Source organism: Balaenoptera ricei, chromosome 6, assembly GCF_028023285.1.
Source record: "Balaenoptera ricei isolate mBalRic1 chromosome 6, mBalRic1.hap2, whole genome shotgun sequence".
Lineage (NCBI taxonomy): Eukaryota > Metazoa > Chordata > Mammalia > Artiodactyla > Balaenopteridae > Balaenoptera > Balaenoptera ricei.
The window spans coordinates 102,380,122-102,407,199 of NC_082644.1; the positions used below are offsets into that span (position 1 = coordinate 102,380,122).

At 38.5% G+C, this 27,078-nt stretch overlaps 1 protein-coding gene across 3 annotated transcripts in view; it reads right to left on the bottom strand.

Annotated features, from left to right (window-relative positions):
• The window catches only part of FKBP15 (FKBP prolyl isomerase family member 15), a 55,050-nt gene that overhangs the window by 16,145 nt on the left and 11,827 nt on the right, over positions 1–27,078 (bottom strand). For 2 of the 3 annotated variants that reach the window (XM_059925347.1, XM_059925349.1), the window contains exons 3-19: positions 25,174–25,258; positions 24,658–24,727; positions 21,146–21,220; positions 20,570–20,668; positions 18,870–19,019; positions 17,912–17,980; positions 16,448–16,594; positions 13,833–13,975; positions 13,292–13,349; positions 8,656–8,763; positions 5,804–5,906; positions 5,212–5,318; positions 3,618–3,732; positions 2,112–2,221; positions 1,699–1,806; positions 1,079–1,173; positions 122–224 (exon numbers count right to left, since the gene is read on the bottom strand). In XM_059925347.1, the coding sequence (XP_059781330.1) occupies positions 122–224; positions 1,079–1,173; positions 1,699–1,806; positions 2,112–2,221; positions 3,618–3,732; positions 5,212–5,318; positions 5,804–5,906; positions 8,656–8,763; positions 13,292–13,349; positions 13,833–13,975; positions 16,448–16,594; positions 17,912–17,980; positions 18,870–19,019; positions 20,570–20,668; positions 21,146–21,220; positions 24,658–24,727; positions 25,174–25,258 (1,745 nt within the window). The remainder of the gene's footprint in view (positions 1–121; positions 225–1,078; positions 1,174–1,698; positions 1,807–2,111; positions 2,222–3,617; positions 3,733–5,211; positions 5,319–5,803; positions 5,907–8,655; positions 8,764–13,291; positions 13,350–13,832; positions 13,976–16,447; positions 16,595–17,911; positions 17,981–18,869; positions 19,020–20,569; positions 20,669–21,145; positions 21,221–24,657; positions 24,728–25,173; positions 25,259–27,078) is intronic. The other variant, XM_059925348.1, reaches the window with a different exon arrangement.

A 27,078-nucleotide genomic window follows, 5' to 3' on the forward strand; every position in this document is an offset into this window, starting at 1 on the left:
CTAGTTCTCTTCTCAATGACGGCAAAAATTCTGCTGAAAAGCAAACTGGTAAGGACGTACAGAGGACACTCCTCGGCTCTACACATCCTGACTTGGGCTTTTCTCTCCCCAGTTACTTTACCTTCTCTTGCTCAGCATGCAAAACTCTTGCCTGTGTGTTTTCTGTGGCAGTTTGAAGTGAGTTGTTCCTCTTCTCCATCATCAGGTTACTCTGCTCAACATACCTGTGAAATAAACAGGGAAAAAGAAAACATTTATCAAGCACTCAATGCATACCAGGTATAACCCAATGTATCAACACATTCAGTCGTTAGAGCATTGCTCTATACCTTCATCAGGAACAATCTGAAAGCATTTTGTTTTCTGAAGATCTGCAGTAATCAAGTTTGGAGGCAGGAACCTGGGCCTGGGTGAATTGCTTTGAATTTGCAGAGTGAAGAGGAGAGGAATTTGAACATGTGTGGTGAGGGGAAATAAGAGAGGAAAGAGACAGAAGTATGAAGGCTGCAAGGAGGGAAGAAAAGAAAGCCACTCCCCTTCCCCCTTCCATGTGGGAGACAAGAGACACTGGAGAAGAGAAATATGGGAGGATGATATTTTAAAGTGAAATGCTATATGCTGTAACATGTTCCACTGACCCCTCCCCACAAAAAAAATTTTCAGAAGGATCTAGAAAAATTATACAATGCTTGGGTTTTATATGGAAATCAGTGAAGTTCTGGTTGATAAAATAAGAGTCAGCCCACACAGAAGAGAGAAGAGTTGACATCAGGAGTTTTCTAGGCACTAACACTGCTTTTACAGATGAGGAAACTAGAGCCGGTGGGAATAAATAAAACGCCCAAAGCCACACAACAAATGAGGAGCAGAGCCAGGATTCAAACGCAGGTGTGCATTACATCACAGCCTCCTGAAATCCCGCTCAATCAACAAGCAGTAATTCACATGACAGGCAGGAAACAGAAAAGAGCAGAAATACACATAAACTTCTGTAAACAAACATGCTTATTTAACTTGGGCATTTACAAACTAAACCCTTTTTTGTCCATCCTAGCCAGTGCCCCGTACCTGTCATTACCTCTGATTTCGTTCAATTAGTTCACTAATCTTGTCATTCTGTTCTTCTATCCGACTGCTCTTTTCAAGGATCTCTTGCTTCAATCTTTCATTTTCCTAATTCGAAATATATGATGTTTAACTTAAGTTTTTAAGAGAAGAGCACCAGATAAAAGGGAATCAACTTGAACTGACAGATGATACTGTTACATATCTGAGAGAAAAATCTAGAACTTATGTCCACATAAATATAATACTTAAAACAATGTATCAAATTCTACCTGATGGATACAAATCACTACATCCAACAGACTAAATGTATAAATGGCTATAAAATGAAGCGGAAACTTTGGAATATGGTCAAAAAAGAAATGTTTCCTTCTGATAATAGAGTGATAAGTCACTTGGAGTAATTAAGCCATAATGGATTTTCCAGAATTTCCCAACTCCGTGTAGCATTTGTCACATGCTCTTATTCCTGGAGTGGAGGTTTCAAACAGTAGTACATCTCCAGAGAGAGCAGGGGCAAGATCTCCAGGTTGAGTGCTCCGTTCTTTTTTTTTTGTAAAATGATATTCTTTTTTTTTTTATTAGTTATCTATTTTATACATATTAGAGTGCTCTGTTCTTGATCACTCTCACCTGAATAATTCGTTGGATATTGCTCATAATCATGCTTGTTTCCATTGTCACCGACATGCTAGGAATGAGCAGGGAATTGCCAGTGCTACGTTTCTGTAACTCTTCAACCTACAAAAGGAGTGTCAGAAAGACTTTTCATGAAATTTTTAAAAGGAGAAATACAATTTACCCAAGGTCTGACTACTTTTTTGAGGGGGTTAATAAGTTTCTGAGACAATCTCCAATGTAAGCAGGAGTTTTCTTCTGCTAACTGGATCCCCAAATAAAATGACCCTTCTAGGGAAATTACTAACTACTATGAATACAGGAAACCAGGAAGAGTTTACCTATAGCCCTGGTTGCTCCCTGTTTGTATCCCCTCTTTATACCCCCACTTTCAACACAGCCCCTTAGTCATGAGATGACTCAGTCACCTTAGTCATGAGATGATCCATTTTATCAGCCACTTTGCTGACTGCCATTCGAATTTCAGTGTTATGCTGCCGGGCTTCAGTCATGAGAAATGAAGCCATGTCACCTGATCCTGAACAGACATAAGCCAAAAAGAAACTTATGAAACTGTAGCAGAGGATACTATATGAGGAAAAGCCAACAGCTCTATCAGCAGAGGAAAAAAAGAAACGAACATTTCCAAATACTGGAAAATGCTGTAGGTGATTTACACTGTCAGGAGAAGATGGAGAGGGGTTAAAGGCAAAATGCTCCAAAGCTAACAATAACTAGCTATCCTCCTGCAAAATGCATCAAGTGATACAGTCTGGTTCAAGGGCACAAGTAGTGCACTAGCAACTCAGATTGCTTCTCCATTCACCCAACTGCATGCCAGGTATTGGACCAGGTACCAAGGATACAGCAAGGAATGAAACATGGTTCCTGCCCTTGGCAAGGTCAGTCTGGTGAGGAGACTCACGTGTAAACAGATCATTATAACAGAGTGTTGTAAGTGCAAAGAATGAACCATGTACGAGGTTACAAGGTACAAAAGAAGCACAGAGAAAAGCAAGATTAACTCTTTGGTGACACACGTATACAGTTATGTCTCTGGAAGGAGAGGAGAGAGGGATGGTAACAGGAAGCCTTCACAGAGGAGATGACAGATTCAATGGTTTCCCAGATGGAGAAGGGCAGGGATTCCAGACAAAGGATGCACTCAGGAAACCCTTACCACTCCAGGACCATAAATTTCATTGTGGGATATACTTGCTTCTTCCTACCACTGTCCTAATACCCAAAGTGATTACTGTACAAAAGACAAGCTGCAGAACAAGAAGGCAGGATACCACCCCAGCTGTGTGCATTTTATTTTGCTTTGTTTTTTACACTAGGCAACCACACTTGCACACGTATACAAGATATCTGAAAAGTTACCCAAGTGACTGTTTCCTAAGGTCAGGGGGGTTTAATGATGGAAAACAGTAACTTCACTTCACACCTTTTTGTGTTGTTTGACCTTTTTATAAAAGTATATTCTTTTCACAACTTTAAAATTTTAACAAAATAGCTTTCATCTGAGATACTGAACAGTCATCATGTTTTCTCCCAATTTCCTCCAATGTTTTACTCTTTTACTATTAACTATGAACTCTACAGAGCAACTCTGAGAGGGGAATTAAAAAGGGCTGGCAGGAGAAAATGCAAGAAACAAAACACAGAAAGTGGCCATGAGGGTTTTTGTGGGGATGATGTAAATGTTCTAAAGCTGGATTATGGTGATAGTTGCACAACTCCGTAAACATACTAAAAAACCCCATTGAATTGTACACTTAAAACGAGTGAATTTCATGGTATGTAAGTCATACCTCAACTAACTTGTTTAAAAAAAAGACAAGAAAAAAAGGGCAGAGATCTACTGGAGTCAAAATGAAAAAGGGATGGGAGGGAGGAAAGCACAGCAAGAGCAGAAGATGAGAAACTCCTACCTTGAAAATGAGGAGACTGAGAGAGCGGTGCGGGGTACAAGGGCCGAACGGGCTGCAGCTGGGAAGCAACAGCTGGTGCCTGAGGATAAGCGTAGGCTTGCATACCTGTATAGGGCTGAGAAAATGCCAAGTTACAGATGGCTCATAAAACCGTCGTATCTCTCTTTTCTGCTTAATTTGTCTTGGATGGAATAAAGTAGATAAACTGGAAGGAGACTCAAACTTATTGAAGCTGGAGATGTAGGAGACCAGGGTTTGGTATTGGGTAATAATTGCAGCAGGAGAGTCATGTATGTAATCCAGTGATGCCTGGTCACTAAAGTCATACCTAGAGAGTGAGGGAAGCGTGTCTCAGGTCACTCCCCAGTCCTCTTGTGATGATTTAATTAAGTAGGAGCTCATCCCCCGGCCATTGGGCCTATTGATGGTCTAAAAAATTTTAAAACTAAGCAAACGATGCTTGGTTTCATTAAGGTAAAAGAAGAGGTGTTCACTGCGATTCCAAACTAAAGCCACCAGTTTCCAAAGGATGCCTCTCCCCTTCTAGATTCTGATGCTTATCTGCATGACCAAGAGCTCTCATTTTCCTCTGAGCCTCAGCCACCTCAACTATAAAATGAAATAATAATACCATTTCTTAGGGTTGTTGTGTGGATTAAATGAAGCGATATATAGGTAAAGTTCCTAACAGCTGGTAAGTAAGTGCCTGGAAGACAATAAATGCTCAATAAACAGCAGCTATCATTTTAGTGATGATGGTTATTCTTCCTTGAATTAAGGAAATCCAGCTCATTTCCAGGGATTGGTATAACCACCCATCCATTACTAAAAAAGAATCTTAGTCTATAGGATATAACTCTCCATTAGGTCCATTCAGGAGTGGGGAGAGGGCCAGGTAGAACTTTTCTCAATTCTGATACACCCCTTCCTAATGGGGCATAGCTTGGCCACCATCACTCTGATCCCTCCATCAAGAATCACCAAGGAAGTGAGGGTCTGTTACCATGGGGAGTTAAGTCTTAACCATCAAATGTGTCAGGGCAAAAGAAAGAGTCCACTGTCCGGGCAAACAGTCAGCAGAGGCAGACAGGCTGTTGCCACTGCCTTCTGTGAAAACAGAAAAAAACCTACTTTTAAGAGCTCACTTTTGGAGGATAACTAGACAAAGAGTTCAGCTGTATTTTCATACAGCCTCCATCCACTGACCCTCCACCACAGCCGTTCTGCTGAGTGGAGTGCGGAATCTTGGCCTATCAGCTGTTTGACAGAAGAGAGCACAGAAGACTTGAATCTATAGCCCTCAATTAGACATGTGTGAAAAGGAAAACAAGCAAACATTGCTTGGGCTTTTACTATGTACCAGGCCTTGTGCCAGGTGCTTTGCTTGTTCTTGCACGAAATCTTTACAACCACCTATAAGGTAGATAATCCTTTGCTTGTTTGGACATGAGAAAGTAGGGGTTCAGGAAGGAGAAAAATTATAAACTCTGTGAGGAACTGGTACAGTACAAATCGTGCAAGAAGAAGAAAAGAGACGGACGAGAACCATAATCAATGATAGCTTATAACTGATATGGTTTAAAAATGTCGTTACCTGAAAGGACTGGGCGTTTCCAGATACAGCTGAGTGGGAATCATGAGATGCAACTTGCATCAAGGCAGCAGACGGTGTTTGGAGCCCAGAAACAGATGGCTGAGGTGCTAAGATAAAGCAAGAAGTTTTCACTGTTATCCATCCCTTTCTTCTTGGTACAAGTCTGGACTATCACCTTTCACACCATCACCCTTCAGACTTGACCACTTCTCTCACGTAGCCTCCTAAAATCAGCTCTACTGGAGTCTCAGCAATGGGCTAGTGGAAGGAAATTGGGCATGCTCAGGTGCACGTGACTCAGACCTACGATGCCATCAGCTGACAGAAAGTGCAGAGTTACACACAGGGAGATGGCTCATTAGCTGAGTACCGGTTTCCAAAACTGACAATGCAACACAGCAGAAGACACAGCAAGCAGACCAACTACATCTCCAGGTCTGAAAATGCCCTACCCAGGGACAAACTGACAAGTTTTATACTCTAGTTCAGTTCTCAATACTAAAACAATGCAGCCTAACATTTTAAGGAACAATGATGACAACTTCGGTACCGACCCAATTCAAGGTCACAGAGCCTCAGAGACGTTCCTTACCTTGTGAGGTCATCTGTGGTAGCACTGGATGGGCTGGCTGAAGAGAGGGCTGGATGGACGGAGTCACCACAGGCCGCCCAGCTCCTCGAAGAGCATTCACGTCCTGCAACAGCATGAGCATTTTGGTTACTGTGTCTATGGGTCCTTAATTGAAGACTGAGGGTGACTGTCCACCCTAAACCTGCTTACAACCAGTGCTTTTAGGCAAAGAAGAGGAAGGAAAGGCAAGCAGAAAGGCAAGAGTTTAAGGTATGGGCTATGGGAAGAAAGCACTCTATTATATACTGGAGTAGGATCCCTTCTCCCTGTAAATTGTATCAAATAATCATAGTTAATTTCCAGTATAAGTTGTTGATGTTATTTTGTCTGAAGCAGCTAGAGTGACTGCTCCCCATAATGTATCATTTTGCAAACCAGCAGCTAGCTACCTTAAGACTGACCTAGTCTGTTTCCAAAGAATTAGGGCCCCTTACAAGGAAACCCAGGGAATAATGCAGCCTTTCTCTTCTGCCAAATAATATACACAGACCTCAAGGTACTCACAGGAAATCAGATAGAGTAGGATTCACTGTGCCTCACTACGATGCTGTTTTTGACAATACAGTTTTAGAGTGTTTTCCCCTCATTCTTTCTCTTCATAAAAGCAAAGCAATGTTGGTCCCTACTATAATTCTAAACAAAGTTAACATCTTCCTGATTCATTCAAGGAAAAGAAAAACTTGAGGCACAATATACAGTGACTGTGATCTGCTATGCTACAGTTCAAGGGCTGAAATCTCTTTGACATTCTTTTACTTCAGAACTTCCTCTTGTTTTCCAATATTCTCAGAAATGTATTATGCATTTCTGGAAAAGCATCCCAGTTTTACATCATTACATAAATCAACCTAAATGTCTAACAACAGAGTAAAAGGAATCATGATAAATCAATGTAACAGAGCACTGGGTTATCTTTAAAGGTGATAAATCAATGTAACAGAGCACTGGGTTATCTTTAAAGGTGATAAAGCTTTGTTTTATTTATTTACTTTTTTTATATTACTGATATTAACATAAATGTTCATGATATAACATTAAGTTAAAAAATCAGATTATGAAACAACATATAAAGAATGTCCTTTTTGTTAAATATGTTTCTTCTTTTTAATTTACATTACTCTACAATGAATAATTAGCACCTAGAAATTTTAATAATATTATCTTATCCAAATTTCATTTCCAGAAACCAGATAAAAACCAATCCTATAACAGGTCCCAGAAATCCTATCTTCCTTTAAAATGTTAAATCTACACAGAGCTTTTCCATGAAGAAATAAAACAAAATTGTGAAAAAACAAAAGCCTATTTTGAAAATTTTTTTCCTCAAAAGCATCACGCTTGCTTTGTTTTACATCAATATCAAAGAATCCTAAAAATTAATCACTGTTAAGTGTTTCAACTCAGTTGAGAAAGAACTATTTTATTCAATAAGGAACTAACCAATGGGAAAAGAACTTAGTTGGAATTAAGTTACTTCTCACCATTCACCAAATTCCAGATGGATTAAATATGAAATAATAGATCTAAACATATAATAATAAATATTTTTAAAAGACGTGTGATGTTTACAGTATCTGAAAGTGGGAAGGCTTTCTAAGCATAATGTCAAAAGCAAAAAACAAAGGGAAAAATTGATCGATCTGATGGCAATAAAATTTTTGAACTTCAAAAAAATCATGCCGGGCTTCCCTGGTGGCGCAGTGGTTGAGAACCCGCCTGCCAATGCAGGGGACATGGGTTTGAGCCCTGGTCTGGGAAGATCCCACATGCCGCGGAGCAACTGGGCCTGTGAGCCACAACTACTGAGCCTGCGCGTCTGGAGCCTGTGCTCTGCAACAAAAGAGGCCGCGACAGTGAGAGGCCCGCGCACCGCGATGAAGAGTGGCCCCCGCTTGCCGCAACTAAAGAAAGCCCTCGCACAGAAACGAAGACCCAACACAACCAAAAATAAATTTAAAAAAAAAAAAAAAATCATGCCACAGGGGACTTCCCTGGTGGTCCAGTGGTTAAGAATCCACCTTCCAATGCAGGGGACATGGGTTTGATCCCTGGTCGGGGAACTAAGATCCCACATGCCGCGGGGCAACTAAGCCTGTGCGCCCCAACTGCTGAGCCCACGCGCTCCAACTACTGAGCCTACGCGCTCTGGAGCCCGCGCCACAACTAGAGAGAAGCCTGTGCGCTGCAATGAGAGATCCCGCACGCCGCAACTAAGACCCAATGCAGTCAAAAAAATAATTAATTAAAAAAAAAAATCATGCCACATACAAAGCCAAAAGATACAACAGTGGTTTTTTTTGGCTGCACCTCATGGCTTGTGGGATCTTAGTTCCCCAACCAGGGATTGAACCCGTGCCCTTGGCAGTGAAAGTGCTGAGTCCTAACCACTGGACTGCCAGGGAATTCCTACAACAGTGTGATCTCCATATTAAATTACATCAGTGGAAAAATCAACATTTCCCAAGAGAATCTAAACATTCAATCAACAAATATGAATTCGTTCTTTTATGGGTCGGGCATCGTGCTGCCTAAAGGCTGATGTTTGCTGATAACAGAGATTCTAGTAGAAAGCTAAATTAACTACTTAAAACTGCCCAGTTCTTGTGGCAGATATACAGAATTGCTTCCATTTCTCAGGGGAAGTGATAATTACAGCAGAAACACATGTACCAATACCAACCTGTATCATTTTGAATATAAGTTCTCTAAATAATGATTCTGGGTTAGAGGCAGAAAAAGCAATAATTTCAGTTAAAAGAACAGAAGACAGCAACATCTGCACTATTCATTCTAAGACAGCCAGTGGGACATACTTCAATTTCTGAATCATTGGAATCCAGCTGTGGTGGAAGAATGGGCAGCATGGGCTGGCCCATTTTAGCCATCCGAGAGATCAACTTGGCCTTGACTGTATCAGGATTCTAAAAAGAGAGGAAAGTCACAAAAATCACTGTAATCAAGGTTCATTACCTTCAGTCAACTCTACGTCTTTTGGCTCTTATATCAAATCTTTCAGTAAGTTCCCCCTGCCTTATCTATTCGAAACTATCTTCTAGAAAATGAAAATTAAAGATTTCTTGCCTAGACGCATACATGGGTCACAATTAATAGCAGTAGGAAAAATAATTCCCTATATGTTGGAATGGACAAAGTGGTTTCATCTGTATTCCTTCACTGCAATCAAGTCTCCCTACCAGGCATAAGTATTCTCATTTTACAGATAAAAAAACTAAAGTATAGATTAAGGGAGGGAGGCATTTTAGATAATAGTAACCTCTCAAAAGCCCAAGAGCAACTCAGCAGATAAATATTCAGGAGAGATTTAGGGCGAAAAGAGAACAGGAGCTCTGTGTTCTAAATTCAGGTTCATTTAACACTGACTTGGCACTGATGACATACTAGTCCCTGAGCTAGACACCTCTGTATGCATTAACTGGTTCAAAGTGCAGCCTTCAGAGCAGAGTGTATACTCCTAAGGGTGCACAAGATGATCTAATGAGTGTAAAAAGAAATGACCATAACCTCTATTTTAAAATTATTTTTAAGCTACAGTAAACATCAGACATTAAACTTGTTTACAGGGATGGAGAGTACTTTATGTATATAATTTGTAAACAGACATATACTGAGAGGGTGTATCATTTTTTCTTAAGTAATGGAGACACAGCCAAAAAAAGTTGGGTCTATCAAAAGAGGACTAGTTAGATAAACCAATATTCACACAATGGAATCTTGAGATCTAAAGATAAAAAAAAATGAGGAAGCTTTCTATATACTAACATAGAAAGATACTGTTATTATAAAAAGGCAGATAATATATATAATATGCTATTTTTTTGTGAAGGAGGGAGAATAAAATATACATTCCTATTTGCTTACATCTGCATAAAGAAACATTGAATACATAAGAAACTAATAAAAGCAGTTACCCAAGGTTGGGGATGAGATAAAATAGGGTACATGGGGGCAGGGGTAGGAATGAGTCTTCTCAATGTATATCTTGTTATATTGTTTTGCTAACTGTGCCATATGAATGTAATTACCTATTCAAAACAAAAAATAAAAACTTCAATGTAAAAAGAACAAAAAGATGGTTAATTTTATATTATGTGAACTTTGCCTCAAAAAACAAAACTGTAAAAAAAGAAAAGAAAGAAAAAAAAAGGTTGGAGAGCACTAGTCTACCAAAAGTTACTGAAGCTTAGAAATAGGTGACAAAAGTAGCTGTGTCTCAAGACTACAAAAGAACTAATACTGAACAATTGTTGTGGCTATTCAAAGATCTGAGATTATAAACTGTTTTTCAATTTTCTTGATTCTCTGGCTTAACCTTCTGGGTTTAGATCACTTTTTACACATATCAGATTAATTATTTGCTTAATTAATTCCTGCTTTGGACTGAATATAAGCAAGTAAACTAGTGTTGGAGAGAAAATCATCAATTTCACTCCATACAATTATCCTGTTTCCCAATGTGGCAGGTGAAAGCCACAGAGCTTTAGAACTTGAAGCACTTCAGCTATCATCTCATCCACATGTAGCAAACTCAGATGCCTTCACGGACCAGGCAGAGCAGCAGCAAACACAGTGTACATCCTCCTAAAGGTCTTCAAATCCAAACTTTACCACAACAGTATGCTAGTCTTCTCATGTTACAGTTGGGGAAACACAGAGGCCCAGAAACCTGATAGAAGTCAACTAATTGGTGAATTAGTGTAGAATTCCTCTGAGAGAATGAAAGTATGAAGATATGTAGCATTAGCAGTAATTATGATAACGGAGCTAATGTTAATTGAACTCTTACAATATGCCAGACACAATACTAAAAACTCCATAGGCATCATTTCATTTAAACCTCATAAAAATCTCGAGAGATTACTGAAGACAAGCTCTATGTAGGCTTTGAGCTTAGTGCTTTATAAACGTATCACAAGAACACTTAGAGGGGCTGTGAGAATTATTTCCATTTTTTTTGTTTTTTATTTATTTTTTTAATAGATCTTTATTAGAGTATAATTGCTTCACAATACTGTGTTACTTTCTGTTGTACACCAAAGTGAATCAGCCATATGCATACATATGTCCCCATATCCCCTCCCTCGAGACTCCCTCCCATCCTCCCTATCCCACCCCTCTAGGTCATGGCAAAGCACCGAGCTGATCTCCCTGTGCTATGCTTCTGCTTTCCACTAGCTAATTATTTTACATTTGGTAGTGTATATATGCTGATGCTACTCTCACTTTGCCCCAGCTTTCCCATCCCACCCCGTGTCCTCAAGTCCATTCTCTATGTCTACATCTTTATTCCTGCCCTGCAACTAGGTTCATCAGTACCATTTTTTTTTTTTTAGATTCCATGTATATGCGTTAGCATATGGTATCTGTTTTTCTCTTTCTGACTTACTTCACTATGTATAACAGACTCTAGGTCCATCCACCTCACTACAAATAATTCAGTTTCTTTTTTTATGGCTGAGTAATATTCCATTGTATATATGTGCCACATCTTCTTTATCCATTCATCTGTTGACGGACACTTAGGTTGCTTCCATGTCCTGGCTATTGTAAATAGAGCTGCAATGAACACTGTGGTACATGACTCTTTTTGAATTATGGTTTTCTCAGGGTATATGCCCAGTAGTGGGATTGCTGGGTCATATGGTAGTTCTATTTTTAGTTTTTTAAGGAACCTCCATACTGTTTTCCATAGTGGTTGTATCAATTTAGATTCCCACCAACAGTGCAGGAGGGTTCCCTTTTCACCACACCCTTTCCAGCATTTACTGTTTCTAGATTTTTTTGATAATGGCCATTCTGACCGGCGTGAGGTGATACCTCATTGTAGTTCTGATTTGCATTTCTCTAATAATTAGTGATGTTGAGCATCTTTTAATGTGCCTCTTGCCCATCTGTATGTATTCCTTGGTGAAATGTCTATTTAGGTCTTCTGTCCATTTTTTAATTGGATTGTGTATGGTGTTACGTAGTGTTCTAATTTCATTCTTTTACATGTAGCTGTCCAGTTTTCCCAGCACCACTTATTGAAGAGGCTGTCTTGGGCTTCCCTGGTGGCGCAGTGATTGAGAATCTGCCTGCCAATGCAGGGGACACGGGTTCGAGCCCTGGTCCGGGAAGATCCCACATGCCACGGAGCAACTGGGCCCGTGAGCCACAATTACCGAGCCTGCGCGTCTGGAGCCTGTGCTCCGCCACAAGAGAGGCCGCGACAGTGAGAGGCCCGCGCACCGCGATGAAGAGTGGCTCCCGCTCGCCGCAACTAGAGAAAGCCCTCGCACAGAAACGAAGACCCAACACAGCCATAAATTAATTAATTAATTAATTTTTAAAAAAAAATTAAAAAAAAAAAAAAAAGAGGCTGTCTTTTCTCCATTGTATGTTCTTGCCTCCTTTGTCATAAATTAGGTGACCATATGTGCATGGGTTTATCTCTGGGCATTCTATCCTGTACCACTGATCTATATTTCTGTTTTTGTGCCAGTACCATACTGTCTTGATTACTGTAGCTTTGTAGTATAGTTTGAAGTTAGGGAACCTGATTCCTCCAACTCCGTTTTTCTTTCTCAAGATTGCGTTGGCTATTCGGGGTCTTTTGTGTTTCCATATGAATTGTAAAATTTTTTGTTCTAATTCTGTGAAGAATGCCATTGGTAGTTTGACATGGATTGCATTGAATCTATACATTGCTTTGGGTAGTATAGTCATTTTCACAATATTGATTCTTCCAATCCAAGAACATGGTATATTTCTCCATCTGTTTATGTCATCTTTGATTTCTTTCAACAGTGTTTTATAGTTTTCTGAGTACAAGTCTTTTGCCTCCTTAGGCAGGTTTATTCCTAGGTATTTTATTCTTTTTGTTGCAATGGTAAATGGGAGTGTTTCCTTAATTTCTCTTTCTGATTTTTTGTTGTTGGTGTATAAGAATGCCAGAGGTTTCTGTGCATTAATTTTGTATCCTGCAACCTTACCAAATTCATTGATTAGTTCTAGTAGTTTTCTGGTGGCATCTTTAGGATTTTCTATGTATAGTATCGTGTCATCTGCAAACAGTGACAGTTTTACTTCTTTTCCAGTTTGTATTCCTTTTATTTCTTTTTCTTCTCTGATTGCCGTGGCTAGGACTTCCAAAACTATGTTGAATAAGAGAGGCGAGGGTGGACATATGAAGAAGCTGAAGACCAGAGAAGTCAGATAATTTCCTCAAAGCCACATGCTTATAAGAATAAAGATTTGAATCCAAGTCTGTCGATGCAGAAGCCCAAGCTAATTTATACTGACTCTCAAGTAAGGGAAAATGAATAAAGTAACCACTGATTTCTAGCCTAAATCAACATTTTTCAACATTTTTTTTTCTCTAACCTACTATACCCTAGGCACATGAAACCCTTCTAGCCAACTGGGGATGAGGAGATAGACTTATATACTCACTGTATTTACTGTAAGCTGTTCACTGAGGGAGTTAGATTTGGAACGAAGAACTGACTCCCTGAAAGCAAATAAGACATATCCTGAGATAAAAACAAAATCCATAATCACGAGTCTAGATTATACTGTATAAACAAATTGTTTTTTAAAATGTTTGCCAATTTAATTGCTGTAAAACAGAGTTTTAACTCTTCTTTAGTTTGTATAATTTCTGAAAGCTAGTGAAGATGGACAATTTTCCATTCAAATGCTTATTATTTACATTTCTTTCCTTGGATATATATTTTGTGTTTATGCCTTCTGCCCGATTTTCTTCCAGAGTTTGGCAGGTATTCTTTTATATCCAAGTTAGTGCTTTTATACACTATGAATATTAATCCTTTGTCAGAAAATCTGATGCAATTACTTTCCCCATTTCCCTCATCCCATTTTTTCCCAATTATTTAAAATTATTTTAGTTTTCAACTATACCCCTATTTCTGAACCCCTCTAAGAATCACTTACATGGACAATAAAAGAGCTTTATACAACTCCAGTATCTTACCCTGATTTGAAAGGAACAGATGTGGACGGTGACACAACAGGATCAGCAGAGAGGTTGTCAGCACCAGGTATGGGTGAAGGGGCTGCAGAATCCTGGGAACTAACACTGTGCCCATCAGAGCCGGAATCTCTAGCAAATTTGACCTAGGGAAAGATCAACCACAGATGGAACAGGTTAATAGACCACAAAAAAAGGCATGCTTCCCCCTCCATTCTCCTTTCATTTTACTTATTCTTCATTATACACGTCATTACCTATTCACTGTAGGCAAATCAGAAAATGTAGATAAGCCAAAAGAGAAAAAAAAGGTAACAATCACCTGCAATTCAACCACTAAGCAATAACATTGTTAGAATCTTGGATGTAATATTTCGCACTTATATTATCTGTGTGTGTGTGTGAGTGTGTGTTTTATAACAATGGGGCCATACTGTTTTGTACCCTGCTTTGCTCACTCACTGATATATTAACATATTTCCACATTAACTAAATTATTAATCGACAACATCCTTTTTAACTACTGAAGAGTATGTCTAAGGGTCATGCCCTTAACTGCTATCATCTACAGGAAAAAGTCTCCAAAGGATTTTGGGAACACAAGTCACAAATATCTATGTTATCATAAAATATATTTCACCAATTCCTAGTTGTTGGATATTCAATTTATTTCTAATTTTTTCTATACAAACAATACTTCTAAGAATAGCTTTATCTCTCTTCACACATAATCATTTCCAAAATACAAATTCCCAGAAGTGAAACTGTTAGATAAAAGGTATGCTTATTTTTAAAACTTTTGATATACACCATTAAATTTCACACCGTAAAGGGTGAACTACTTTATACTCCGTAAGTAGTATATAAATCTTTCTTAACACTCTTGTCACATTGGGTATTATTGTTCTGTATCAGCCTTGTCAGTTTTTTTTTTTTTTTGGCCACGTCTCACGGCTTGCGGGATCTCTGTTCCCTGACCAGAGCCACGGCAGTGAAAGCCAGAATCCTAACCACTAGGCCAGCAGGGAACTCCCCCAGCCTTGTCAGTTTAATAATCAATTTGTAATTCTTTGATTATTGGTAAAATAGGGTATTTTTTCTTATGTTTACAAAATGTCAGTCTTAATGGATTCAAAATGGTTTGTTATCTATTACCACCCTTGACTTCCTCAAACTCAAAGGAAAATTGAGAAAGAATATAAAAGCTGTGGAAAAGGCAGCTGGAAGCAAGTCAGTCAAAGAGGGCTGGAATGCCGACCAGAGATAAGGGTGTCCAATTAGGAAAGAGTCATTGATAAAAAATGCATATCCTCTGTTGCAGCAGGAATAATCACCACAATGAGGATGGTCATAATATTTATTTGCATTGTACTTTATAGTCACAAACATTATCACATTCAGACCTAATAATCACAGTATAAAGCAAAGAGTCTTTTTTTTTGGTTGGGGGGGAGGGGGAACATTAATTAACTGAAATTTGTTACAAACTTTATTATAGAAATTATTCTTGATAAAATTTTTAAATGGTACAAAGGATAGAATGTAAAAAAGTAGAAGTTTCTGAACTCCATTGCCATTCTCCAGAGAAAATCATTTCATTTCTTTTAATGCCTCCAGAAATTTTATATGAATATATAGGCATATACATATATTCATTTGTATACACACACACACACAAACACAAGATCATACTACCCATACTGTTTTTTGTTTGTTTGTTTGTTTTAATTTATTTTTGGCTACATCGGGTCTTAGTTGTGGCATGCAGGATCTTCATTGAGGCATGCGGGATCTTTCGCTGCGGGGCGCAGCCTCTTTGTTGTGTGCGCAGTCTTCTCCCTAGTCTTGGCGTGTGGGTTTGCTCTAGTTGTGGAGTGCGGGTTCTAGGGTGCGTGGGCTCTGTAGTTTGCGGCACACGGGCTCTCTCGTGGCACGGGAGCTCAGTAGTCATGGCACATGGGCTTAGTTGCCCCCCGGCATGTGGGATCTTAGTTCCCTGACCAGGGATCAAACCCGCGTCCCCTGCATTGTAAGGCGGATTCTTTACCCACTGGACCACCAGGGAAGTCCCCCCATACTGTTTAGCAACTTGCTTCTTTCACTTAAAAATAGATTTTGGATATTCTTTAAGAACTACATAGAAGTCCACTCTATGAAGAACCATAATTTAACCAGTCTCATAATAATAGACACTTAAGCTGTTTCCAGTTTTTTACTATCACAAACAACGTGGCAGAGGGAGGAAACTATGTATCTATCTCTATTTATCTATCTATATACAGGTATCTTTGCACTCTTATGTAAACATATTGATAGCATACACTTGTAGCCAAAGCATTACTAAATCAAAAGGTGTGAACATTTGGCAGGAATCACTATTTTACAGATAAAATAAAAAGAAGGTTAGTGTAGAGAAGTGACTATGAATACAGAGCCAAGAAGGACATAAACCTTGGCCTTTAGATTCCAAAGCTGTTGTTCTTTCCAACTATATACCATTTCTACTTAAAAAAAAAAAAAAAGATATCTTCAGAATCTTTTCCGACACATTTATTTATTCATTTTACTTAACTAGCAAAGAGGACTCATCAAACACAACACAGCACAATTTCACTCACCCGCCTAATCTCCACCTCGAACACCAGGATCGAGTCTGTTGATGGAGTCCATCCTATTACCCCTTCAGAGCCAGCAGCGCAGGCTGGAGGGATGATAAGCAACCGCTTCCCTCCTTTTTTCATGCCCACCATTCCATCCTCCCAGCTCTTTAGGAATCAGAGAAGAGGAAAAGCTCATCAGATACAAACCTTTTCATAAGACAAAACAAAGTACAGGATCATTGGGTTTATATTCCCCCCTCCCCACTGGTTATAAGAACATCTAGAATACTGCTTCTCAATTCACTTGTAAAAGCCAGCATATCTGGGGCTGTATGAAATACACTTACCTTAGATGATAAGAGAAATTGGAACAGAAGAATGGCATTAAAATAGAAATAAAAGCTATCACTTATTAAACACATTTTTCTAAGTACTTTGCTAAGTGCTTTACTTCCATTATGTTGTTTAATCTCTAAAATAACTTCATAAGGTTAGTAGCAATATCTCCATTTTACAGAAGAGAAAATTGAGGCTTAAGGAGGTTAAGTAATTAGCCCAAGATCAGTTAGTAAATTGTTAAGCCAAGATTTCAACACTAGATGAGTCTAACTTTAAGGGTCATGCCCCAACTGCTATGATCTACAGGAAAAAGTTTCCAAAGGATTCTGGGAAAAGGAGTCATAAACAAAGCTATGGAGAAAACCATTCTGCCACATGCATAAATGAGTACTTCACAATGCATCAGTATGTCCTGACACAATGATACCCCACACGTGTAAAATACTCTTTTTTTCTTTAATATTTATTTATTTGGCTGTGCCAGGTCTTAATTGCAGCACATGGGATCTTTGTTGCCACGTGCTGGATCTTTAGTTGCGGCATGCAGGCTCTTAGTTGCAGCATGCGGGATCTAGTTCCCTGACCAGGGATTGAACCCAGGGCCCCTGCATTGGGAGTGTGGAGTCTTGACCACTGGGCCACCAGGGAAGTCCCTAAAATACTCTTTACTTTATAAAATACTTCCACAGTTGCTGACAAAGAAATTCACAACATGAACCCAGGTCCTCAGACTCCAATCCCAGTGTTCCTCCTGCTATGTTGTACTTGCTTCCCACCATGATTTAAAGCATCCCAGACAGATCAGAATCACCCATTACGATACACTTCTAGAAGAAACAGTTTCACCTCTTTCTCAATTAGGCGATAGGAAGAATTTAATAGTTCCCTCAGAACCACAGGATGAAAAATAAAATGTAGGGACTAGAGAAAAGAAATGTACCCTTCTTCAATATACTGTCTCACAGGTAAAAATTTCCCAAATGTAGGTTACGTAGCACATTTTTCTTTTCCTATTTTTTTAACCAAGCCTTCCCAGATTCTCCAAAAATATACCCAGGTGAGAAATTTTACAAAATTCACTCTAAATTAAGCCCACTGCAACTGATAAACCCATATATAATAAGAACACAGTTAAGCCTTTACCTTGATGACTTTTCCTGATCCTAATTTCAGGCGAAGCAGCTTATCTTTGTTAGCAGTGGAGTCAAAAACCTGAAAGTTGATCAAAATAAACAAGATTAGCCAATTTCAAAAATAATAATAATCATTATGATATTCAACTTAATACACACCAGCACAGTACTTCTGAAATAGGTAATGTCAAATAGACTAGAAAAATACTTCTTAAAAGACCTGAAAAGAAGAGACCACATCATGGTTAAAGGTGTTATCACACTGAATATCTCTGAGGCAAGGATTTTCCAGGTTTAGAAAAAAATAAACTTCTCCTACCAAGTGTTTAAAAATATTTTCATCTATAAAGAATTTTCAAATAAATTATCTCATTTGATGCCAACAGCCATCCTGCCAAGAAAGCAGTGTGAGCACCACTAAGCTCCATTCACAGGAAAAAAAAATTAAGAGCTTAAATGACTCGAGAAGGTCAAGTTAGGATAAAATTGGGACCTGAATCCACATTTTTTGGACTCATAGTCGAAAGCTCTTTCTATCATACCACACTACTTTTGAGGGCTTAATAATATAAAAACAAAACAAGCCCAATCTATTCACAGTATCTAGTATAAGAAAAACGGAGAAACAACTGTGAGGAAAGTCTAAAAAGTTTTAAGACCTAATCCCATAAGAATATATTCAAGTTTAAAACTGGTATAGGAAGAGACATACATATGAACAATTACCAAAAATGATACTTGCAAAACTGGTTTCCTTTCTCTAAGTAGAAGAGACATAGTGGCACTGAGCAGATTTTATACATTAGCATTTCATGGCTATGCCCCAAAAGCAGTTGTAGAGACTAAAGCAGGGCTCCTAAAAGATTTCTATTTGCCAAAAGCAGCAATTCATAGTAATAATACCTTACATTTGAATAGCTCTCATGCTATTTAAATTACAAAAGAACTTGCAGGGTACATTTTCTTACCTGGCCCAGTCCGTGATTCTGAAAGAGCCAGCTGGTATAGGCCAATTCCAAAGAATCACCAACTTCTACAGCAGGGCCTTCTACTACAATAAGGTCCTGTGACAGCACTGAATCCAGGGAAGAGGTGCTGTTGCACTTGGCGATGCATACCTGTGCGATGAAATCAAAGCAGCATAAACTTACTTTAAGCTCAGTAAGTACTCACTCAGTTATTGCTAATGTTCTTTTCCAAACAGTGGCACCCACTAGCAAAACAGATTACATGTTTAGAAGTAAACCATTCCAAAGTCAGTAATCTTGCCAGGAATCAAAGTGCCTAAGAAGTATGGTTTTGGAGTCAGACTGTCTGGGTACAGATCTGGGCACTGCCACTTATTAACTTGTGACCTCAGCCAAATAACTTAACTCCTGTGAACCTTATTTCAGAGGTTTTTTGTAAGATGGAGATAAAAGCTTTGCATATTTCCTAGGGTAGTTATGAAGACTGAGCTAATACAAGTAGAGTACTTGGCACAGTGCCTGGCAAATAACAGTAAGTACACAATAAGCATTAGCTATCATTACTATACTGATTTACTGCTTCAGTGTTTGGGAACCTATGAAAGCTAGGGGAGCCTCTAAAAAATTTCAAAATGCATTTCTAAAGACAATAAAATAAAGGCCCTTTACAAAACCATGCTGTATTCCCAGAATCCATCTCTCTACCACCTACAGATTTACCCATATTATCTTAGCACAGATCCTAGGCAAGGAAGTCAGATACATCTTTATGAATAATTTTTCTATAGTCAATGTTTAAACATAGTATACCTTAGAAACTTGCTACTCATTTTCTTTAAAAAAGTTTCATTATCGCAATCACATAAATGCTAACTAAAACAATGAGAAGTCATTTTTTATCAAGCAAATAAGACTAAGAAGGAAAAAAGATAGTAATTCTAAATGTTGGCAAAGGCATAGAGAGAGAACTGACAGGGATGTAAAATAGTACAATCTCTCTGAAAAGCAGTGTGCCAAAGTGTATACAGAACCTAAAAATATATGGACCCTTTGATTCAATCTTTCACTTCTTCTAGCCTAAGGAAATAATCAGAGGGGAAAAAAAAGACAGATTTGTACACAAAGATGCTCACTACAGTATCATTTATCTCAGAGACTGAAAATAATCTAACTGCCTAAAAGTAAGGGAATGATTAAATAAATTAAGGAACATTCATGTTATGCAGCTTTCAAATGTTTCTAAATAATTTTTCATGAGGTGGGGAAAGATGCATTTTACATCATTAAATAAAATAAGCAAGAACTCTTTAAGGACTATAACTACTTATGTAACTTATGAATAGAAAAAAAAAAGAAACGTAACATATTAACAGTGATTACTTTGGGTAGTAAGATTATGAATGTTTTTTTTTTTTAAATGCTTTTCTAAATTTTCTATAATGACCATGAAATAACTTTAAAAAATTCTCTTAAACCACTATTTTAAAAAGATAGTTGTGTTTATTCCTTAAGATAATTTATGAAGTGGAAAGTGTTTTAAAGATGTAAGTTTACATTTAGCCTTTTTTTTTTCTCCTTAAAGTCTCATTTTCAAGCAATTTCAATAAGTATTCTTATTATTTCCCTAAAATACAGTAAGCTCAACTGATGAATTTAGCGTTTTTTTTTATGCTTGTCACTAAAAAATATATAGATATTACCTGTTTATTGAACTCCACAGCAGCCTTTTCAGACTCAAACATGATGGACCAGTTTTGTCTCTGGTCATCATAAAAGGTGCTATAGTTATTGGGCCGAACCTGGGGAAAGGAGAAATGTTGGGATAACTCAACTGCAGGCAGCATAGCAGATAAATCTGGCTGCCTAAGCTCATGTAGAAGGGCCTTGACTCAGGTGGACCCAAAGAGAGCTATCAGGGAACTTTCTTCTTCCCTCCCACCCTCCACCAATCACCCCTTAGTCCACATTCCCAGAAGGCAGCCAAGAGACCTTTCCAAGAGGTTCTGTTAAGATATCCACTCTGGGGAATTCCCTGGCAGTTCAGTGGTTAGGACTTGGTGCTCTCACTGCTGGGGCCCCGGGTTTAATCCCTGGTCGGGGAGCTAAGATCCCCGCAAGCCACAAGGCACAGCCCAAAAAAGAAAAAAAAAAAAAAGCTATCCACTCTGCTCTCCAGAGCGGAAGTAGTGGATCTAATTCCCACCAGGTATGCACAGATCAATCTCTCCTATAAACCAATCCCAAAGGATTGATGATTCCAATACAGGAAGCCTTACCATTAGCTCAAAGTTCAGATGAATCCTGGCAACAGTAACTGGCTGTTGCTGACTGATATAAAGAAGAATCCTATACTGTACTCAAGCAAAGATGGGCAGGAAAAAAAGAGAGAACAGAAATTAAAAGGCAATACAAAATCAGCAGTAAGATGTCAGGAGTCATGCTTCATACAGGTCAAAACTCAGTTCATCCCTTAAAGCTTAGAGTTTAAATTACATCTTCTCACCATCCACTTTAATCTCTTCTCATTTTGACCGTACTCTTTAACTATAATTATCTATGTCTTTATTTTGTTGGTGTTTTTATTTGTATGAGGGGTGACTATGAGATATACAAATGGCCAACAGGTACATGAAAAGATGTTCAACATCATTAGGCATTAGGGTAATGCAAATTAAAACCACTATAAGGTACCACTTCACACTTATTAGAATGGCTATAAAAAAAAAGGAAAAATAATAAAGTGTTGGCAGGGTAGTAGAGAAACTGGAACCCTCATATATTGCTTGTGGGAATGTAAAACAGTATGGATGCTGTAGAAACAGTCTGGCGGTTCCTCAAAAAGCTAAACAAGGAATTACCATATGACAAAGCAATTTCACTCCTAGTATACACGCCAAAGAACTGAAAACAGGGACTCAAACATACACTTATACATCAATGTTCACTGCCTGTTATTCACAATAGTCAAAAAGTGGAAACAACCAAGTGTCCATCAAATGATGAATGGATAAATTAAATGTGTTATATACATACAGTAGAATATTATTCAGCCATAAAAAAATAATGAAGTTCTGATACATGCTACAACATGGATGAATCTTGAGAAAACACTCTGCTAAGTGAAATAAGCCAGACAAACATTGTATGATTCCACTTATGTGAAATACCTGGGGTAGGCAAATTCATAGAGATAGAAAGTAGATTAGAGGTTACCAGAGAATAAGGGAAGGGGGATGGGGAGTTATTGCTTCATGATTACAGATTTTCTGTTTGGGGTGACAAAAAAGTGGAAATAGTGGTGATGGTTGCTCAATACTGTGAACGTAATTTATGCAACTGAACTGTACACTTAAAAATGGTTAAAATGGCACATTTTATGTCTCCTATATATTTACTATACACACACATACACACACACACACACACACAGAAATTAAAATTCAACCCCAGAAGGGAGGGAGGGACTGACTATGGGGGCTCATATACAATCTTGCACCAGAAAGGACTCTCTTTACCCTATGTGAAGCAGATAGAGTGAGGAGCTAATCTTATAGACTGAGCTGGTCAGGAAAGGATCACAGATTTATTAAGAGTTGGTCCATTTCTGGTTGTCCCTACTCTCGAGCACTATCTTCGTAGGCTTTTGATTAAGAGTCTGAAAGGTCTCTGACTCCTCAGTCTTGACTTTTCTGCCCATCAGAGATTCTGAGCTGAGATTCTTTAGCCTCCTCCCCATGAAGTTCAAAATCTAGCAAATGTATTGAGAGGAAGGTTGTTGCTTTCCCACCCTACAGTAGGATTTTATCTCCTATGCCCCACAAGATTGCAGAAGTTTCCCTCTGCCTTTCTGGCACAGCCCTTGGACTTCCACACCACCCCCAAACTCATTAAATGTCCCATGGGGAAAAACGGATCTTGTGTTTGGAGCTCCTCTAGTTTTTACCAATGTCTCTTTCCCCCAGTTCTCTCTCTCTGTTTGGGACATACCTGATGTTTAGTCTGCTCCTTAGCATCAGCAAAGGTCCCAAGGGAAGGAAACACTCAGCTCATTGGCTCTTTCCTCTCAAAATTTTAGTTCATCTAGTCCTCATAATTTCCATAGCTCTCTAATGAATTTTAAAATATAATTTTTGCAATTTATCTGTCTTTTTATAATTGTCACAGTAGGAATGTTGCCTGCCACAAAAAGCTACATCCTATCTGGAGGTGAAGGGTGATGAAGTCCCAATACCAGATTTTTGAAATCCAATGGCAATTAATTCATCTATTAATGAATTAATAGATCTAGATAATAATCAACAATGGCTGCTAACATAACAAAATGAGAGACAATCAGACATTATTTACCTCCCAATGGGAGAATGAAAGAGATTTAAGGAACATAGTAACCAACTACAATGCATGGACCTTATTAGATTAAAACAAACTGTTTTAAAAAAAAAGGGAGAGATAATCAGGGAAATTTGAATGCTAACTGGTAGTGAATGAGATCAAAGAATTATTGTAGGTTTTGTTCAGGTGCGATAATGGCGTAATGGTTGTGTTTTTAAAAATCCTTACCTTGTAGAGATACATACTAAAATATTTATAGCTAAAATTGTATGCTGGAGATTTATTCAAAATAATCTGAGCAGGGGAAGAAGAAAAACAGGCTGCAGTTGAGATGAAACAAGATTAATAACTGCTAGAGTCTGCTAATGGGTATCTGGGTGTTTGTTATTCTAGACCCACTATTTTTATAGGTGTTTCCAAATTTCCAAAATTAAGCTTTTTGTTCGTTTGTTTTTAATACAAATGAGTGTTGTCCATTATGTTAGTTACCCTGAACAGGTCATCTTCTGTCTCAGTGTCTCAGAGTCTCTGAGGTGCATGGACTCCATGTTACCTGGACTTCTGAAATTCTATTATTTTTTTTTTTAATAGATTTATTTTATTTATTCGTTTGTTTGTTTGTTTGTTTACTTTTTGGCTGCGTTGGGTCTTCATTGCTATGCACGGGCTTTCTCTAGTTGCGGCGAGTGGGGGCTACTCTTTGTTGCAGTGCAAGGGCTTCTCATTGCAGTGGCTTCTCTTGTTGCGGAGCACAGGCTCTAGGCGTGCGGGCTTCAGTAGTTGTGGCTTGTGGGCTCTAGAGCGCGGGCTCAGTAGTTGCGGCGCATGGGCTTAGTTGCTCCACGGCATGTGGGATCTTCCCGGACCGGGGCTCGAACCCATGTCCCCTGCATTGGCAGGCGGATTCTTAACCACTGGGCCACCAGGGAAGCCCTTTATTATTTCTTATGCGTATTTCAACAATGTTCAAAACCTTCTGGAGCAGAATTTGAAGCTAGACACAACCCACACAAGGAAATCAGTCTCCGCACTTCTATCCACATCTTTTTGACTCAAACCAATATTTTGCTGTGTGATCGACTACCCAACTCATCAAACTTTCAAAGGATAAACGGTGGTCATGCTCTAAGTGGTACACTAAATGTTGTTCACTACCTAAAAAAAGGATGTCCTCGGTAAATGGTTTACTCTGAAACTCTCCAAATTCTTAAGCTAGATCCATTTCACAAAGGTCAAACTTAATGATTTTGAGCGGTTGAATTTGTTTTAATGCAAAACAGTAAGCAAAATGTGACTATAAATGTTATTATATACCTAACATTAAAAATTCACATTCAGTACAAACAATCAATCTAATCCTCTGATATGTAAGATATCAGACAAGTCCCGATAAAAACCAGCTCACTGATATGATTTGGGACACTTGAATATACATAAGACAAGGAGGCAATCTTACCTCTCTGGCTGTGTGATTTCCCAGGACTGCAGCACCAAATTTGCCCTGCTTTACATATTGACCATTTGTGCTATAGAAGCAAGAAAAACAGGTATTAACACTTCCTTGAACTAAGTAGAACCAGCTTTCTTTTCTGCCATATAAAGTGGGGAATCTAGTCATTCAGCCTCTAGAAAGGGACAGAGGTGAGCAGTTTATAATTTAAAGCTCATATACAACTTCTTTACTCTTTCAACATCTACTATTCATGTATCTCAGTGGAGTGGCTTTCTTTGAGCGCTTAAAAAGGCAGTTGTTGAGGGTATAAGCAGTTCCTAGAGAAAGCACAAGATAATGGCTCTTCAAAGTTTTGTGTGCAAAATTCTCCAAATGAAACATTAAAAAGCATTACTGATACTTTGTCTATGGCAGGACTGAGTAGCCATTTTGCAATGAACCGAAAGGCTTACTGCAAAAAGCAGGAGCTTAACCCACACACCCACCAACTTTATAAAGTGTTCCTTCTCCGCTACTTACTAGCGATATGCATGGACTGCTGTTGCAACCAATACTGTGGAAGTGCCTGCTGTGGCGGGTGCTGTTTTTGGTGTCGCCTGATTTCCTGAAGACGAAGAGATGAAGCAGAAAACAAAGTTGTCATTCATTTCTTGCTTGAAACTGATTTTTAACCATTAAAGCAGCTTCAAAATTCTTCTTTAGCCTTGCAGTTAGTGTTACAATGCTTTCATGACCATTGTCCTCATTTGATCCACAAAATGGCCCTATGGCCATGTCTGGGGATGAGGAAACTGAGGCTCTAAGCCCCCAAGTGCCTTGCACAATGACAGTAGCAAGCCTAGGACTAGAACCCAGGATTCTGGCTCCACTCCAAACAAGTCTTTGGGCTGGAAGAGAAGCACTGTCTAGAAAGCAAGGTCACATTCCATCTTCCTTTTCTCCTTCCAATATTCTGACAGCTATAATAAATAAAAATGAAGTTGTTTCCCCTTCCCTTACTTCTGGGGTAGAAAACATGATATTCAGATTACATCCATTACTTTACTTTCACAGTGGTATAAAGTAACACTAACATTTAAAAATAATGTATTTAGAGTAAATCACATATTCACACTCACCACATGAATCTGTTGAGAACACAGGCATGGCCATAGCAACCAAGAACTTATTTTCAAAAGTATCCTTGTTTGATTCTTTTTGTTGTTATTAAAAACAAGACAACAGGCCCAAAATGGAGTCACTTAGGATAAGACCCACCCCACCAAACAGAGATTCAACATAATTACAGTTCTGGCTCCCCCAGAAATGGAATCTTAAACCAGAATGATCTCATCAGCACTAGTTAGGTAATCTGTTTGATAGACCTCTGCTATCCCCTAAAGGAAAGTAACCTTGCAATAAGCAACCCACTGTTTTGCCTAGTGTTACACTAGACTCCCCCTTCTGCCTGGTTCCTGCTCCCTTCTGCCTATAAAAGACTTTCATTTTGTCAGAGCCCCTATCTACTAGATTGGATGCTGCTCAATTCGTGAATCGCTGAAGATAGCCAATAAGATCTTTAAAATATACTCAGTTGAATTTTGTTAACAGTATTGAAATACCTTTTTCTGGTTATAGAATACATGTACAACTGTAGAAAACTTAGCAAATACAGAAACACATAAAAAAAATGACCTATAATCTCACCACCCAAAAATAAACATTAATAATATGATGTATTTATTCCTAGTCCTTTTTCTATACACATAAACTTTCCAGCTTTTTCATCTTTTTTAAAGAAAATTAATGATTTGACAATCTCCTTTTTTCACTTAGTGTAAGCATTTCCTTATACTTTTCAAAACAGTCTCCGAAACACAAAATAGTCCTAAAAACACTTTTTGATGGTTAAATACTATGCTGACTCTACTAGAATTCATCCAATTTCCTATTGTTTGACATTTCTTTGGGCTGTTTCCAATTTTTCTCTATGATAAATAACACTATGATGAGCATCCTTAAAACGCACATTTTTGTATGTACCTCTAATTACTTTCTTAGAATTAATTCCCCAAAATGGAATTATGGCATGCAAGAGTGTGAAAATTTTTAAGGTTTTGTTACAACCTGCCCAAATACCCTTCAGAAATGCCATTACCAGTTTACACTCCCACCAGCAGTATGAGTAGGCCAGCTTTGCATCCCTGCCAGCAGGAGGAGATAATCTTTCTAAATCTTTACCAATGGGATACGGGTGGCATTAGGGAAAGGGGAATGCCACCTCACTGTTGTTTTCATTTGCATTTATTGATTACAGGGAAGGAGAAATTTAACATTTTCTATAGATTTGTACTGGCCATTTACTTTGTTTTATTTTGATGAATCACCCATTTTATGTTGTTGGCTTATTTTCCTAGTCTGGGTTGTTCTTGTTTTCCTTATTCT